We start from the raw sequence: 12,812 nt of genomic DNA on the forward strand, positions 1-12,812 counted from the left end.
ATGTCTGTTCGCGCGAATACATACTGAACAAGTGCTATGCATGCGTGTGTGTGTGATTATGTATTGAACAAGTGCTATGCGTGTGTGTGCGTGAATACGTACTGAACAAGGGCTATGCCCAGCCTTGACAGTTCTCCGCCATCACTTGGGCGGGTTCTCCATACGGACCCGGCCCCCGCTCTTCCAAGAGGCTGCTCTCCTGTCTTCCCACCCCGACTTCCAGAAGCTGACAGCTCCCCTGAGTGCCGCCCGCCTCGGTGGGGGTGGACGGAGGCCCACACACAGACCCTCCCTAGCCCCACCCGGGCGATCCTGGAGGTGGGACGGACTGTCCACTCGGCCAGAAGCTGAGTGCCAGGAGCAGGCCTCGGAGGCAGAAACATTCAAGGCGGTTCGCCCGCTGCAGAGCTTGGCAGGACCCCAGCCCACGGCCCGGAAGCCTGCAGCGCGCCTGTGGTTTGCAGGCGGTGCCCCCTCAAGCCTCCGGATGTGCTGGAGGCGGGGGCGGGGGGCACCCCGTGACTCAGACCGGGCGAGGCGGGCCGGGAGGGGACGCCGGGCCATGATTCATCACCCAGCATCCTCCCCGCCCCCACGACCAGCTGGTCTTCCTTCCTTCCGTCATCCCATCCTCCCGAGACCCTGAGCGATCCCAAGGGCTGGGCGCTGGGCTCCTTGCGGGGGGGGACCGTCTGGGGCTTCACCTGCCGCAGAATCCACGAGCCTGTGCCCCTGACAACCACTGAGCCCGCAGGTGCCCAGGCTTCCCGTTTCCCCGGAGTCCCGCCAGGCTGACAGCTGGACAGACCCCAACGGGAGGATGTGAAGACCCCGAACAGCAAGTCACAGCAATGATCAGTCACCCCGTGGACGCGGGGCACCGAACCACATCCACGGCGGCATCTCCCAGGTCAGAGAGCCCTTCTCCGGCGCTCAGCCCTCTTTTAGCACGGTGTAGACGCCGAGGGCGCAATTACAGTGGATTAGATCCATCAGCGGTTACAGAGGTGAAGCGTAAGCTGGAGAGAGGTTTTGGGGGGGCGGGGTGGGATCTCGGACGAAGCCAGCATCAGCCTTGGCAGAGGCGGACAGGGAAGCTTCTTTCCTGCAGCCGGGACAGAGTGCGTAGTCCACACCCCGGCAGACACGCGCCTTCTTCCCCAGGCCTGAGTCCCTCATCTTTCAGGAATGCAGAGATGATAACTCACATTCCGGTGATAAGATTATCAGGAGTCCAGCCGGTCTATTCACCTTATCTATAATTTATGTACCATTTATCCGTGATCATTCATCTAAGATCTACACCCTGCAGAAGGGAAAGGCTACCCACTCCAAGATTCTGGCCTGGAGAATTCCTTGGACTGTATATAGTCCATGGGGGTCGCAAAGAGGTGGACATGACTGAGTGACTTTCACTTTCAAGATCTCAGTTTAGTTCAGTTCAGTTGCTCAGTCGGGTCCAACTCTTTGTGACCCCATGGACTGCAGCACACCAGGCCTCCCTGTCCATCACCAACTCCCAGAGGTCACTCAAACTCATGCCCATCGAGTCGGTGATGCCATCAAACCATCTCATCCTCTGTCATCCCCTTCTCCTCCCGCCCTCAATCTTTCCCAGCATCAGGGTCTTTTCAAATGAGTCAGCTCTTCGCATCAGGTGGCCAGAGTATTGGAGTTTCAGCTTCAGCATCAGTCCTTCCAATGAACACTCAGGACTGATTTCCTTTAGGATAGGCTGGTTGGATCTCCTTGCAGTCCAAGGGACTCTCAAGAGTCTTCTCCAACACCACAGTTCAGAAGCATCCATTCTTCAGCGCTCAGCCTTCTTTATGGTCCAGCTCTCACATCCATACATGACTACTGGAAAACTTCAAGATCTATCCATCTACATTCATCCATCCATCTAACTGTGTAATCATGACATCTATTTGCCTTATCTATTATCTATCATGTCTCTAGCTGTGCCTGCATCCTGTCCATCATCTATAAATCTATAACCCATCATCCATCCATCAATCATCAATCACATCGGCCAATGGCTGCCTCAGTCCAGCCAGGCCCTGCATGCTGTTCTAAGTCACTTCAGTCGTGTCCAATTTTTTGCGACCCCGTGGACTGTAGCCCGCCAGGCTCCTCTGCCAACGGGGATTCTCCAGGCAAGAATACTGGAGTGGGTTGCCATTCCCTTCTCCAGGGGATCTTCCCGACCCAGGGATCAAACCCGCGTCTCCTGCATCGCAGGCGGATTCTTTGCCAGCTGAGCCACCTGGGAAGGCCCAACCCAGCCAGCGGTCCTGAATTCAGTCCTCAGCACAGAGGTGGGGGTGAGGACCGCCCTCATGGGTCAGGGAACACCCCATCCCCGGGACCTCACTCCTCACGACTCCCTGCCTGCTCTCAGACCCACCCAGGCCCTTTTTCTTCCTCCTACACGCTGTCACTCCTCGTTCAAGCACTGAAGAATTCAATCTCCCTGGCTTCCTTTGTCCGGCAAGGCTTCATCCCGTGCCCAAGATGAGGGCATCTTGATCCTCCATGGAGCACGGACCTCCTGCCCTTTCCTAAGACAAGATACCCCGCCAACAGCAGATGGTGACGGGCAACATGTGAATTCTCCCATGCAGAGAGAAATCTACACGCCTCCACGCCCGCCCCAGAGGCAGCATCATCTGCCTGCTGTCTGTCTAACCCTAACCGCACGGTCCACCGCGTCCCTACGGTAACACCACTGTGAAGCTTCTGGGCAGTTTGCAAACGGGGCAGAACGTGATCAGACAAGGCTGGGGAGGGGGGGTTGCGGGTGGCGAGTGGGAGAAGGGCAGGGACGCTGAGAAAAAGAAGTGGTCATAATGTTCTGGCTACACGGTCTGGGGATGACTAATGCCTTCCAAGCTCTGGAATGCAGCCCTCCTGACTTTAGCTGCGTGCTCAAGGAAGGGCGGTGAACAAACGGGAATTCACCCTAACTCTCTGCTGACACTTAAAAAGCAATGATTGACATATGTCTATTCCTCCTGGCGTCTTCTTCATCGCTTTAGGTTGGGTTTTTCTGTAGGTCTTTCCTTCCTCCTGGGGGTACTGCCCTACGGAAGGGCCTTTAGTATTTGCTGGAAAGCTGGTTTGCTGGTGTTAAACTGTCTTGAACGCTTGCTTATCTGTTAACCTTTTGACTTCCCCATCAATGTTGAATGAGATCCTTGCCAGGTAATCTTGGTTGTAGATCACTTTTTTTTTTTTCTTTCACTACTTTAAAGATATCCTGCCATTCCCTTCTGGCCTGCAGAGTTTCTGCTGAAAAATTAGCTGCTAGATGAACGTGGAGGTGGGATTCAAGACGCAGGGGACATACTTAAGTGTGTGCACGTTCAGTCGTGTCCGGCTCTTTGCGACCCCATGGACTGTAGCCCGCCAGGCTCCTCTGTCCATGGGATTCTCCAGGCTAGGATGCTGGAGTGGGTTGCCATGCCTTCCTCCAGGGGATCTTCTCCATCCAGGGATCGAACCCCTGTCTCTTAACGTCTGGCAGGTGGGTTTTTTTTTTTTTTTACCACTAGCACCACCTGGGGAATCCCAGACATATGTACGCTTATGGGGATGACAGAGGATGAGATAGTTGGATGGCATCACTGACTTGATGGATATGGGTTTGAGTAAACTCTGGGAGTTGGTGATGGACGGGGAGGCCTGGCATGCTGCAGTCCGTGGGGTCACAAAGAGTCGGATACAACTGAGCAACTGAACTGAACTGAACTGATGGATAATTCATGTTGCTCTATGACAGAAATCAAGCCAATATTGTAAAGCAATCATCAATCAATTAAAAACCTTTTTTAAAAAAAAGTTATCCCATTTTTTTTTTCCCCCTCAAAAGCACCCTAAGGAGTCATTACTCGGCTGTTTGAAAAGTCACTGACGTCCTGACTGGCTCTTCTGCAAAAATAAAGAGATTCTATCAAAAACTTTCACAGGCAGAAGGCAGAGCGAAGGGAAAAGAAGCTTCAGACTTGCAAACGCATGTCAAACTCCCCAGCCTGCGACCCTCAGGAACAAAGAGGTTTCACTACCAAGCCAGGTCCACCCAGAGGCACGAACCAGCACCGAAATCACACCGGCGCTTACTTAGCAAAGCGTGGGCAGAAGCAAGCTGGTGTCTGCTCCTCTGACCTGTCTGATGATTTCCTTCTTTGAATGCACTAAATTCACAGCACGTCGGAGGTCTCGAGCCCCCCACCCCCCACCCCATGGAGAAACACTGGGGAATTAAAAAAAAAAAAAAAAAGGGAGTTTCTGGTCTCCTGTTTACAGGAGTTTTTAAAAAATAATCTGAGTTAGCCAAACGGTGGCCAGTACCTAGTCATTCAGAGACAAAGCTGAAACGAACACACCCATAAGCCAACTCCCAAAACGGCTATAAGAACTCGGTAAACCATACGAACAGGAAATTAAAAAAAAAAACAGAACAAGAAAAGGAACTGCAGTTTCCCTACATGAACAGATACAGCTGCAGCTGTGAAAGGCACGGTCAGACTTGGTTTTCCTGTCTTTTGCTTTACAGGTTTTTATTTTTTTACAAACCGAGGGTTAGCGGCAACCCCGATCCAACGCCACCAAATTTACAGGCTCCATTTTCACTAGAACATGGGCTCACTTCCTGTCTGTGTGTCATATTTTGATGATTCTTGCAACCTTTCAAGCTTTTCATTATGATTAGATGTGCAGTCATGTCAACTGGTCCCAACCCTTCATGGCAAATAGATGGGGAAAAACGGAAACAGTGTCAGACTTTATTTTTTGGGGGCTCCAAAATCATGGCAGACGGTGACTGCAGCCATGAAATTAAAAGACGCTTGCTTCTTGTGAGAAAAGCTATGACCAACCTAGACAGCATATTAAAAAGCAGAGACATCACTTTGTCAACAAAGGTCCATCTAGTCAAGGCTAGGGTTTTCTCAGTAGTCATGTATGGATGTGAGAGCTGGACTGTAAAGAATGCTGAGCACAGAATTGATGCTTTTGAGCTGTGGTGTTGGAGAAGACTCTTGAGAGTCCCTTGGACTGCAAGGAGATCCAACCAGTCCATCCTAAAGGACATCAGTCCTGAATATTCATTGGAAGGACTGATGCTGAAGCTGAAACTCCAATCCTTTGGCCACCTCATGCAAAGAGCTGCCTCATTGGAAAAGACCCTGATGCTGGGAAAGATGGAAGGCAGGAGGAGAAGGGGACGACAGAGGATGAGAGGGTTGGATGGAATCACCAATTCGACGGCCATGAGTCTGAGCAAATTCCGGGAGTTGGTGATGGACAGGGAGGCCTGGCGTGTTGCGGTCCATGGGGTCGCAGAGAGTCAGACAGAACACACTATTTGTGTGTCCCATACAACCAGGCCGTTCTCCCAGGAGGACACGAACATAAGAAAATACTCACAACTGTTGAGTGTGGTAGAAGGGTGTGTGATGTGTGTCCTTGTCCCATACGGTTGTAAGGGTGATTATAAATTAGGACTGGGACTTCCCTGGTGGTCCAGTGGTTAAGAATCTACCTGCCAATGCAGAACAACACAGGTTTGATCCCCGGCCCGGGAAGGTCCCAAACGCATCAGAGCAACCAAGTCCAAGCACTACAGCTACCAAGCCTGGACTCCAGAGTCCGGAGGCCGCAGTGACTGAAGCCCCGCGCCCAGACCCCATGCTCTGCGGCTGCAGAGTAACCCACACTGGCCACAAGAGCCAGACCCTCTGCATGCGCACTCAGTCCTGTCTGACTCTTTGCGACCCTGTGGACTGCGGCCCAGCAGGCTCCTCTGTCCCTGGGATTCTCCAGGCAAGAAGACTGGAGTGGGTCGCCAGGCCCTCCTCCAGGGGATCTTCCCGACCCAGGCATCAAACCCACGACTCTTGCGTCTCTTGCATTGGCAGCTGGATTCTTTACTGCTAAGCCACCCGGGAAGTCTAACAGAGCCCCAGTGCAGCCAAAAATAAATTAAAAAAAAAAAAAATCCACAAACGCTCTGTTGGAAACAGGTATAGACTTCTGTTCCCTCACCCTTTTCATTATGATTATACATGCAGTCATGTTATCCGGTCCCAACCCTTCATAGCAAATAGATGGGTGAAAATGGAAACAGTGACAGGCTTCATTTTCTTGGGCTCCAAAATCACGGCGGACAGTGACTGCAGCCATGAAATTAAAAGACACTTGCTGCTTGGAAGAAAAGCTATGACCAACCTGGACAGCATATTGAAAAGCAGAGACATTACTTTGCCAACAGAGGTCTGTCTAGTCAAGGCCAAAGTCCTTTCCCTGCCCTTTTCAAAGCTGGGTAAATATTCGGCATGGCTAAAGGAACCTGTTTCGACTACCTGTACGGAGGGGGTGGCATTTACTTAGCTGCTTTTACTTTTTTTATATATATATTTTTTATTTGGCTACACCAGGTGCTATTTGGGGCTTCCCCAGTGACTCAGACGGTAAAGACTTTGCCTGCAGTTCAGGAGACCCGGGTTCGGTCCCTGGGTCTTCATTTGCAGCATGTGGAAATAATTCCCCGACTAGGAATTGAAACCGTGCCCCCTGTATTGGCAGCTCAGAGTCTTAGCCACTGGGTCACTAGGGAAGTCCACGAAGGGTTAGTTGCTCAGTCGTGTCCGACTCTTCTGTGACCCCATAGACTGAAGCCCTCCAGGCTCCTCCATCCACGGGATTCTCCAGGCAAGAACTCTGGAGTGGGTTGCCATGCCCTCCTCCAGGGGATCGTGCCCACCCAGGGACTGAACCCCTTTCTCCTGCATTGGCAGGCGGATTCTTTACCATCTGAGTCACCAGGGAAACCCGTTATATATCCACAAAAGGACTTCTGGAGATCCATAAACACACAGTGCCTTATTAATCATAAGAATTGGTGGAGGAGGACTTCCCTGGCCATCTGGGGGTTAAGACTGTACGCTTCTGTATATGCGGAATCTAGAAAAAAATGGTTGAGATGCAGCTCTCTGCAGGGCAGGAATAGGGAGGCAGATGCAGAGGGTGGATGAGGCGGACAGAACCTGGGGAAGGAGAAGGTGGGATGAATTAACAGAATAGCTCGGACACGCGGACACTACCATCCGTACGAGAGATGGCTAGTGGGCAGCCACCGTATACGGGGCTTCCCTGGAGGCTCACTCAGCCCCTGTGGGGGCTAGAAAAACTCTCGTGAGCAGGTGCGACTCACACACAGCAACAGACACACAACAACAAAACGCTCTCGTGAAGAACTTGGTGGTGGAGCAAACCACGCAGGTTTTAAGGCAGGAAAGAGAGAAACAGGAAACCCGATCCGGGCCCCCAACAAGCTATAAAGTTTTCCAACAAGTCCCCGTGGATCAGGCTGAATGTCTTCTAAAGCCTCCGCCAAAAAAAACCCCAAGTGCACAAGTTCTTGAACGTGTTTTCAACTGAAAGCCGCTTTTGCGACCCCCTCCCTGGACTGGAGCCCACCAGGCTCCTCCGTCCATGGGATTCTCCAGGCCAGAATACCGGAGTGGGTGGCCGTCCCCTTCTCCAGGGGAATCTTCCTGACCCAGGGATCCAGGCGGATTCTTTACCAGCTGAGCCACCAGGAAAGGCGCACAGTTTAAAAGTTCACACGTTAATTAGCAAACCCTCCCTAAGACAAACAGCAGGCGGGAGCCAGGGCTTAAAAAATAAAACCTTCATCGCGCGGAGCTGGAAATTTCCAGATCAACATTTTTTTAGGTCCTCGGGGTCCTGCATTCTGGTTCCTAAAACATGCCTACCACCGAGCCAACCAATCCTGAAAGCTGGACGCAGCTCCAGTCGCTGGCTCCTTAAAAAAACAACCATATATAAAGGAGAGAAAGAGACCGTTAATTGGAGAAACCGGTTTTTGTTTTTTTTTTTTTAAGCCACACCCAGTAACTTTCCTTTTAAAGGGACACAGAAGACAGGGAACCAGGATCTCAAATTCCATTTTAAAAGGAGAAAGAAAACTCAGGCAACAGACAGTCAGGCTGGGTGTGGAGGGTGGCCGGCCGGGGCGTCCTTTATTTTATTTTTTTTTCCTGGGGTTTTTCCCCAATTATCTCCTGGGCCACATGGCTGATCATTACGCGTCTCTTGGATGCGGACCCCTGCACCCGAGCGGCGCGCTCACCAAGTCCCCGCGGCCCTAACACACACACACACACACACACACACACACAAAACGCTTGATGGTTTCAAGGCCTCCGAGTTTTTCCTGCCTCCCTCCCCGTCTCCCGGGTTTCAGGCTCCGGGGCCAAATCCAAATTTAGGCCGGGGCCGTAGGGCGTGGCTCCGGGGAGGCTGCCGTCACCAGGCCCGGCCCGCGCGCAGCCGGGACCGGGGGCCGCCGCAGGGGCGCACGGGTGCGCCCGGGAACGAAAGGGGAACCCGGATGGGGCGGGAGGTGGGGTCTCCGGAGGGGTCTGAGGCCGCCGCCAATGCCCATTGAGTGCCTCCAACTTGAAGACTTTGCGGATTTGAAAGAAAACAACAACAACAAAACTTTGAGAGGGTCCGCCTCCAAAGGCGCACGGGGAGAAAGTGAGCGGAAAGAGGGAGCCCGCCTCCTTGGGGCGTCGGCCCCCGGCTGGCACAGCGGATCCTAGTAGTGGGGAGGAGAGCCCCGGGGGTCCCCGGCGCCGTCCCGCCCTGCGCGCCCAGGCTCCAGCCACACAAAGTAAGCCTCCCACCGGGGCCCGTCTCCCGGCATCGTGCGCCCCCAGGTAACCCTCCCCAAGTGCGCCCCCCAAAGTGCGTCCCAAAGGATGTCCACCCCCCTCCCCCACCACGGACTGGCCCCTAAGGTTCGCCGCCCCCTCTTTCCTGGCGTCCCAACGCGGGTCGCCAAGTCCGATCCGCGCGCCGCCCCCCCCCCCCTTTCCTGGGGTCCCAACGCGGGTCGCCAAGTCCGATCCGCGCGCCGCCCCCCCCCTTTCCTGGGGTCCCAACGCGGATCGCCAAGTCCCATCCGCGCGCCGCCCCCCACTTTCCTAGGGTCCCAACGCGGGTCGCCAAGTCCGACCCGCGCGCCCCCGGTCGTGGTCGGCTGCAGGGGGGTGCCCACCGGCCGGCGCTCACTCACCCTGGGTGGACACCAGGCTTCCAAGCAGGCCGAACAGCAGCAGCGCCAGGGCGGCCCGACGCGCCATGGTGCGCCGCTAGCCGCGCAGGGAGCGTCCCGGGAGTGGGGCGCGCGGGCTGCGGCGGCGGCCGGCGGGCAGGACTACCCCACCCAGCCCCCCACCCCGGGGCGGGGCAGGCAGGAGGGCGGAACCCGGGTGGGGCGCGGCGCGATCGGCCCGCCCCGGCCTGAGCTCTTCCCGGCCCGCGGCCGCCGCCCCAACCCCTGAGCCCCCGGGGAGCGAGCCGCCGGGGAGGGGCGCGCGGGCTGGAACCTAACCCTCTCCGGCTCGGGCCGCGTCTCCACGCCCCGCTTCCACTCCTCTCTTCTTGGGAACCCCTAAACAGACTCTCTTCCCCTCCCCTTGTCTGTTAAGCGTGCTCCCCTCTGCCTTGGACGCCGCAGTCCGCGGACCCGAGTCCAGCCTGGACCAGCACAGCGCAGAGCGTGGGTGAGGCTTTTAAGGGCGCAGGGCGGACGCCCCTGGGGTTTCCCAGGTGGCCTTAGCGGTAAAGAACCCGCCTGCCGCTGCAGCAGACGTGGATTCGATCCCTGGGTTGGGAACATTCCCCAGGAGCAGGAAATGGCAACCCACTCCGGTATCCTTGCCTGGAGAGTCCTAGGGACAGAGGAACCTGGTGGACTACAGTCCATGGAGTCGCAGAGAGTCGGACACGCCTTGATCCTTACTTCTCAGGCTGGCCAAGAACCTCCTTTGCAGGTTCTTTGGAATCCCTAAGCGTCTGCCCCCCAAAGACAGGAATGGGGAGGTGCAGGCCACCGTCTCTTCTTACCCTTTAGAGGCAGCTGGCGCCCAGGTTGGGGGTGGGGAGTGACCTTTCTGGGGACAGTCGCCAGCCACAGCTGCAGCGTGGCCCTTTGGCCCCTGGCCCAGGCTCAGCTGGGCGCTGAGTCGCTTCAGTCTTACCGGACTCTCTGCGACCCCATGGACTGTAGCCCGGCCAGGCTCCTCTGTCCGTGGGATGCTCCAGGCAAGGAGACTGGAGTGGGTGGCCATGCCCTCCTCCAGGGGAAATCTTCCCGACCCAGGGATCAAACCCACTGCATTGGCAGGTTCCTTATCACCCAGGAAGTGAATCTCTGAGCTTCAAATGCTCTCTGCCTGCCTTCAGGGCCCTGGAACAGCCGGGTTAGACCGAGAAATAGCCCTGAGTCACGGTTCCATCATTCCACCCTGCCCCCCTGGCTCAGACCCTTCCCATCACACACCTTTCCTCTCGGGATGACTCAGAACCCTCCTCCCATTCCACCCCACCCCCTACACACACACACACACACACACACACACACACATGCCACGGCTCCTCGACAGCTGAACAAACACACTGAGGAGACCGGGAGAATGGTGATTCTTTTTCTTGGCCAACGGAAACCCCAACACACAGGACTGCAGTTACATAATGTAATCATGTCTGGGGGGAGGGAACAGAAAAACAGAAAAACGGCCTGTGAAAGTGTTAACTTTTTAACAGTTAACGTGGATTGACTGCTCAGTCAGGGAACCACCCCCCACCTCCCCTCCCCTGCAATGCATGCATGCTAAGTCCCTTCATTAGCGTCTTGACTCTTGGCCACCCCCAGGGACTGGAGCCTGCCTGACTTCTCTGTCCTTGGGATTCTCCAGGCAAGAATCCTGGGGTGGGCTGCCATTCCCTTCTCCAGGGCATCTTCCCGACCCAGGCCTCTTTCATCTGCATTGGCATGCGGCTTCTTTATCACTAGCACCACCTGGGAAGAGAGACCCGCACCCAGAGAGACCCACACCTCCTTACAAACTTCTCTCTGCATCTTTTTCTGCCTCTCACTTTTCAGGCTTTTCACTCTGCCAATTACTGCAACCTTGAGGCCTATAGGCAGTGTGGACCTCGGGCAAGTTGTAAAACAAAAGGACTTCTGGGACCCTTCTCAGGGAGGAAAGGGATGCTGGAGCTGCTGCAGCCCTTTTGGCACCTTGAGGTAAGTCAGCCTCTAAGTGAAGAAACCATGTGCTTCCTGCCAAATTCCAAAGACCCTTCCCTGGGAACTTCCCACTTCATCCCAAGTACCTTCAAAAGGAAGACCCTACCTGGCAAATCTCCAGCCTCTGACAACTGCACTGCACCATGGCTGACATGTTTCTCTTTTTAGAAGCTTCTGGAAGCTGGGTGCATTTGACCACTGAGAGGCTGAGCCCCCATCATCAGCCGTCATCCCTGGCAGCACTGGTCTCTGAATGGCAGGCTTGGAGGTTTTTTTTTCTTTATGTCTCTCCAGAGAGACATTTTGAAGACTTCTCTGATTCATTATGATGACTTTGCTTTTTTTTTTTCTCCCCCAGTGCTGCTTTCCTTGGTTCAAAACAAAAAAATTTCCATAACATCACACAAATGCTTTGGCTCCAAGAGACTCTTACCGTCCAGAATGAAAATTAAGTTAGTTGAAAAATCTTCCTGCCTTGTATCCAAACACCACAGAACTGGAGTGAAGTTCATTAGCCCAGACCAGGAGTGGGACCGAGGACATTTGGGAACAGGCAAGCAATGGGGCTCATCAAGTCAATGCATTCAACTAACGTTATTGTTCATTTGCCAAGTCTTTCACTACCTGTGTTGCTTGAAGCTTCAGCTTCAGCAATAGTCCTTCCAATGAATATTCAGGACTGATGTCCTTTAGGATGGACTGGTTGGATCTCCTTGCAGTCCAAGGGACTCTCAAGAGTCTTCTCCAGCACCACAGTTCAAAAGCATCAATTCTTCGGTGCTCAGCCTTCTTTATGGTCTAACTCTTGTGAATAAACTCTTTCTCTACTGCAGATCTCAGCATTGCAGTGTTTGCTTTTGCTGATTGTGTTCAGTTCTTTGCAACCTCATGGACTATAGCCTGTGAGGGTCATCTGTCCTTCACTTTCTCCCAGAGTTTGCTCTGATTCATGTCCACTGAGTCAGTGATGCCATCCATCTCATCCTCTGTTGTCCCCTTCTCCTCCCGCCCTCAATCTTTCCCAGTATCAGGGTTTGTTTGTTTTTTTCCATCGAGTCAGCTCTTTGCATCAGCTGCCCAAAGTATTGGCTCTTCAGCTTCAGTCCTTCCACTGAGTATTCAGGGTTGATTTCCTTTAGGATTGACTGCTTGCTGGGTGTCAAGCAAATGAACCTACTCCGGTAACAGGTGCGATATGTGCATACCGGTTGAACCACAGGACGTGACCAAGGTTGGACCATTCTTGATGGATGCAAAAGGCAATTCTACGTTTTACTGTTACCCTCGGTGTCTCCCAGTCTTATTCTGGGACCTAATCTATTTCTTCAGTTTTTAACGGCTAGTTCATCTGACTTTGGTCCACTTGTAATCTGCCCTCCCAGCCAGACTTTTGTGTACATGCATGCATGTTAAGTGACTTCAGTTGTGTCCAACTCTTTGCGACCTCATGGACTGTAACCTGCCAGGCTCCTCTGTCCATGGGATTCTCCAGGCAACAATACTGGGGTGGGTTGCCATGCCCTCCTCCACGGGATCTTTGCAACCCAGGGATGAAACCTGAGTCTCTTTTGTCTCCTGCAGAGGAGACACGAAGGGGGAAGGTGGTCACCCGCACGCCAGAAGCCGGCCCCAGCAGACACAGAAGCTGCCCACCGCGGAATCTCAGACTCCCAGCCTCCAGGACTGT

General features: G+C 54.0%; 1 protein-coding gene and 1 long non-coding RNA gene across 4 annotated transcripts in view; one reads left to right on the forward strand and one right to left on the reverse strand.

Annotated features, from left to right (window-relative positions):
* Nucleotides 1–9,320, reverse strand: part of CD99 (CD99 molecule (Xg blood group)) — a 32,169-nt gene extending 22,849 nt beyond the window's left edge. Inside the window, exon 1 of one of the 2 annotated variants that reach the window (XM_043895201.1) lies at nt 9,107–9,290. In XM_043895201.1, coding sequence (XP_043751136.1) covers nt 9,107–9,173 — 67 coding nt within the window. In that variant the 5' untranslated portion in view covers nt 9,174–9,290. Of the gene's footprint in view, nt 1–9,106 lie in introns of both variants that reach the window. The other variant, XM_043895202.1, reaches the window with a different exon arrangement.
* A 140-nt stretch (nt 9,321–9,460) lies between these two features.
* On the forward strand, nt 9,461–11,957 carry LOC122689084. Of its 2 annotated transcripts, XR_006339720.1 has the most exons (3): nt 9,461–9,596; nt 10,979–11,122; nt 11,294–11,957. It is a non-coding gene; the product is annotated as an uncharacterized LOC122689084 (long non-coding RNA). The 2 variants fall into 2 exon arrangements; XR_006339719.1 differs by having other exon boundaries at nt 10,979–11,957.
* The last annotated feature ends 855 nt before the right edge of the window (nt 11,958–12,812 follow it).

The sequence above is a fragment of the Cervus elaphus genome, chromosome X (genome assembly GCF_910594005.1).
Source record: "Cervus elaphus chromosome X, mCerEla1.1, whole genome shotgun sequence".
Lineage (NCBI taxonomy): Eukaryota > Metazoa > Chordata > Mammalia > Artiodactyla > Cervidae > Cervus > Cervus elaphus.